The sequence below is a fragment of the Mus pahari genome, chromosome 22 (assembly GCF_900095145.1).
Source record: "Mus pahari chromosome 22, PAHARI_EIJ_v1.1, whole genome shotgun sequence".
Lineage (NCBI taxonomy): Eukaryota > Metazoa > Chordata > Mammalia > Rodentia > Muridae > Mus > Mus pahari.
The window spans coordinates 39,814,132-39,818,905 of NC_034611.1; the positions used below are offsets into that span (position 1 = coordinate 39,814,132).

At 48.6% G+C, this 4,774-nt stretch overlaps 1 protein-coding gene across 1 annotated transcript in view; it reads right to left on the reverse strand.

Annotated features, from left to right (window-relative positions):
- Pm20d2 (peptidase M20 domain containing 2) overlaps nt 1-4,367 on the reverse strand; it is a 17,019-nt gene extending 12,652 nt beyond the window's left edge. The window contains exons 1-2 of the mRNA XM_021222446.2: nt 3,900-4,367; nt 1,802-1,950 (exon numbers count right to left, since the gene is read on the reverse strand). Of these exons, the coding sequence (XP_021078105.1) occupies nt 1,802-1,950; nt 3,900-4,349 (599 nt within the window). The 5' untranslated portion in view covers nt 4,350-4,367. The remainder of the gene's footprint in view (nt 1-1,801; nt 1,951-3,899) is intronic.
- Between the last annotated feature and the right edge of the window lie 407 nt (nt 4,368-4,774).

Here is a 4,774-nt window from a genome sequence, read left to right on the forward strand (position 1 = left end):
TGTGTGTGTGTGTGTGTGTGTGTGTGTGTGCGTGTGTGTGTGTGTGTGTGCGTGTGTGTGTGCGTGTGCGTGTGTGTGTGTTTACAGTGTAGATATCACCAGAGTTCACCTGGTAGAATGCTTGTCTAGCATACACGAAGCCCTGGCCTCAATCTCTAACTCTGTATACACCTAGGTAGAGTGGTGTATACCTGTAATCCCAGCCCCGGGGAGGCAAAAGGATCAGAAGGTCTAGGTCATCTTCAGCTCCATGACAAATCTGAGGCTAGCCTGGGCTATATGAGATTGTTTAATCAATAAACAAACAAACAAACAAACAACAAAATAAACCAAGCTGGGCTGGGCACATAGTTCAGATGGCAGAGTGTTTAACCTGCATAAAGTCTTAGGCTCATTCATTCGCCAGTACCACACAAACAAGACATGGACACACACACACACCTGCAATTCCAGTACTGCAGTAGTAGAGGCAGATAATTCAAGGACAACCTCAACTACACACAGTGAGTTCCAGGCAAGCCTGTGCTATGTACAAGACTTTAACAGAGGGGGTGGAGTATGTGGAACCAATTGGGTTGACTTGAAGACAGATGTAAGCCTAAATATCATCCAAATAGTCTGGGAAACCTGCCTACAGCTTGCAGGCCGCTTCCAGCCAGAGGTATTGGCAGAGATTTGTAACTTCTAATGTTTTCCAGAAGTACAGAGATAAAATTATATCTCCCTCCCCTTCCCATACAAAGTGAATCGTTTCTACTCTCACAGTAACAGTTCCGAGTTGGTAAGGATGAAGACGCCGCGGGGCAGTACTATCCCAATACTTTAACCCCAGTACGCTGGAGACAAAGATTGGCGGGTCTTTGTGAGTTCAAGGCCAGCCTGGTCTACAGAGTGAGTTCCAGGACGGCCAAGGCTACACAGAGAAGCCCTGTCTCAAAAAGCATAAATAAATCAATAAATGGATGGATGGAAGAAAGGAAGGAAGATACAATTAAAATGACTACCCTCTGGTAACAAGGTCAGGGGGCGGAGGTGGGGTTCAGAGAAGTGAAATTCTTGAGCCCAACTACACTACAGGGAAAGTTCTATTATCACACCCCAGAGTTCCAGCTACTACAGAATTAGCTGACACAGCCCAGCAGAGGCTCCTGGGGACAGGACCATCAACCATACCACAACTGTCCCTACTCTCACTGTCATTTGTGATTAAAAATTCACAGCAGTTCAATCACATCCTTCTAGATGCAAAAGAGAAGCCTCCTCCAGCTCCACAGAACCAAGTTAAAAGCAGCAGGAAGAAGACGAGTCCTTATCAAGGCACAGCTCTTCTCCGGGAGCCAGGCTAAGTTCAAAAGAGAACACAAGGGTTTGACACTCCTTTAATAGTTCACTTATGACCATAATAACAAATCACGATCAGAAGGGAGGCTGTAAAGCAAACTTCAATCATTGCCATCCAGTTCCCAGGGTCTTCCGTGCAGTCTACACTGGCCTTACACTCTTCCTGCCTTCACCTCCGGAGTTCATTTAACATTTGAAATGTATGAATGCAGAGGTGTAGTGTCTGGCTTTGCTTTCCTTTTCTTAATTGTGTCTGTGCGTGTGGTAGGGGAAGGGGTGTGTGCGTGCAATGGGGTACCTGTGGAGATCAAAGGGCAACTTTGTTCTTTCCGGTTTGACGTGGGTTCTGAGGATAGAACTCTGGCTGGTCACTAGGCTTGCATGACAAGTGCTTTTTGCCCTAGCATTGATTATTCTGCAGTCTGTTGCCCACTAAGGAATTATCCTCAGTGTGACTTACTCATGCTCGGCCACATCCGGGAGATAGGCAGCGTTCTCCTGAGATGGATGAGCCATAAAAACAACATCAAGGTTTTCGAAGGCACCTGCTTCAATGAGATCAATTTTGCCACCGCCGTCTTCCTCTGCAGGGGTTCCCAGGACAATCACCTACAAGGAGATGCAGATGTGAGCAAAGACATTCCTAGCAGGAAAACATTACATGGGTTTTAGCACATGTGCATTCAGAATATATACTTAAGTCCCTAACCCTTGAAGAGAAGTTATGGTCTGACATTTATACCATGAATTAAAATATATGGGGCAGAATCACAAAGTTTAAGTTGTATTGTTATAGTAATCTGGTATAAATGCATGCTAGAAATGCTATAGGAAAATTTCCCCAATTTTGTACTCCACCTAAACTAAGTTATAACAAAGACCAAAAAAGTAGAATTATATGTACTTCAGCATTTGCTAGGACTTATCTGTTCAAGTTTCTTCGTGGCTAAGTCTGTTAATATATGTGTATGACAGGTATAATCAGTCAAGCTTTACTGGTAAGAATCTTGCAAGAGGCCTGTCTGTTACCCTCACAAGAAGCCTGCGAGGAAGTAAGCAGGCTGTATCATTTCAGGCAGGCTACAGGCTTCCCCAGTTACAGAGCAAGTCTCCAGAGCTTACATAACTCTCCTGGCCTTCTGGTTGAAACTGATTCCTCACTGAGAAACCACTGTAAAAGTCTTACTTCATTAGCCTTTCATTGACGAGCCTTAGTCAACCTCAGTAATATGGTTAGAAACCGCCAATAATTTATACAACCCTACTAATTCCATTTCACCAGTTCAACCAGGAAGATTTAAGGATCACCAAACACCTAATCAAACAAATGAGAACTTTACAGAATAAACATTTTACTTTGATATTTCAGTTTAACTTCTTCGAGAAATGTTTAAAAAGCAAAGGCACGTCATTTGCATAAGGGTTAATGTATTAAGGTCATGTATAAAAATACAATGAAACAGCAGGAGGGGGGTTTGCGCATGCCTTTAGTCCCAGCACTTGGGAGGCAGAGGCAGGTGGATTTCTGAGTTCAAGGCCAGCCTGGTCTACAAAGTGAGTTCCAGGACAGCCAGGGCTATACAGAGAAACCCTGTCTCAAAAAACCAAAATTAAAAAAAAAAAAAATACAATGAAACAAGATGAGGTTTTTAAAAGGCTTTGCTTGCAAAGGGTATCCACCCATACTCCATTTTCTAGTAAGAGAGGAACGTTGCTGAAAAAAACCACTTGAGATTTGAAGTTGGTATACTTCTCAAAGTCTGGCTTTATTTATTTTTAAATTTATAATGTATCTTAAATTGAGTTGCTTTTTGAGGGAGGGGGTAAGATATGGTCTCTCTATGTAATCCTGACTGTCCTGGAGCTCATGTAGACTAAGGTGTCCTCAAACTCACGGAGCTCCGCCTGGCACGCGCCACCACTCCTGGCCACTGAGCCCTTTGAATCTACTGGGCTTTTGCCCACAGCTGAGAACTTTTTCTAAGTCGGTTCAGGATCTCACGCCCTCCTCCCCAAACTAAACAAAAACCTAGAGGCATAAAAGAGAAGGGGAAGGGAAAGGGCCACAAGAGATGAACCGTTTGTTGTAGAGGATTACATTAACTGCCACTGGGGGGTGAACCGGGCTGAGTGACATATGGTTGGTTCTTGGCTCACAGAATTAAATACACCATCTGAAAGAGTAAACACAAGATCAGACCTGCACGACATTCTCCTGCTTAAAGAACTGAGACGCCTGTTTAATATGAAATAAAAATGTACACTTAAATATGAACCCATCTACGTAGTAAATGTTTTGTTAGCTTCTCTGTTCGTTCTGCTCTTTAGAGGTCTGGCAGCCTGGTAGTTCTAAACACTGAAATTTACGATACAAATACCAATTACTCAAATCAAAATCTTTTGTTTGTTGAGTCTCCATTTATTTGCTCCAGAGATCACACGACCCAGTGAGCAAACTGCAGCTGTCTGCTACCAAAAATAACCGGTCTGGTAGTCGGACTGGTCTAGCACTCCGGGCTGGATCGGGCACATCCCGCGCTGGCCCGGCGTGGGCTCACCTTGACCGGCGGCGGCGCAGCGATGCTCTCCAGCGCAGCCCGCAGGCCGAGCGCCGCAGCCGTCCCGACCTCGGCGATGAGGTTGTGACCGCAGGCGTGGCCCAGGGCTGGCAGCGCGTCGTACTCGCACAGGAAGGCCAGCTGCAGCGCGCGGGGCCCCGCCGCGGCCTCCGACGGCGCCCACTCGGCACGGAAGGCGGTGGGGAGCCCGAAGTGCGGCTGCACCGCCCACGAGGCGGCCGGCGGCTCGCGCTCGAAGAAGCGCGTGAGCTCGCCGTGCGCGCGGTGCTCTTCGTAGGCCAGCTCGGGCGCGCTCCAGATGGCGCGGCTCAGCGCGCCCAGGCGTTCGGCCGCCTCGTCGATGCGCTCGGCCGCTCGGCGCTTCAGCAGCTCCAGCTCGGCGACGCTGCTCGTGCCCGGCTCGGCCGGCCGCTCCACCACCGGACCCATGGCGCGGCCGTGCTACGGTCTCTCCTCGTCGGCCCCTCGGCGAGGCTCGGCGGCGCTCGGCTGTCTTGTCTGTCTTCGGCAACGCTCGGCGCCGCTCGGCAGTCCTTGCCAGTCCTATGCAACGCTCGGCGGCACCTTGGCAACGCTTAGCTGTCCTTGGCAGCCCTTGGCAGCCGGCACCGCTCGGCTGTCCTTATCAAGCCTCCGCCGCCCTCGGCGGCTTCGGTGACCAGCGCCCCGCGCTCGCCCACCGTACAGCACCACCCTAACTCTAACTTAACCCCCCAGATCAGGAGATGCTCTGTAGCTCCGCCTCCAAGGCTCGGCGTGGAGCTGGGGCGTCAACTCCTCCTAAGAAGAGGAATTGTATAGGACAAGTTTTATCCAAAATTTTGATTGACGACAAGCCCAAGTAACATGATTTG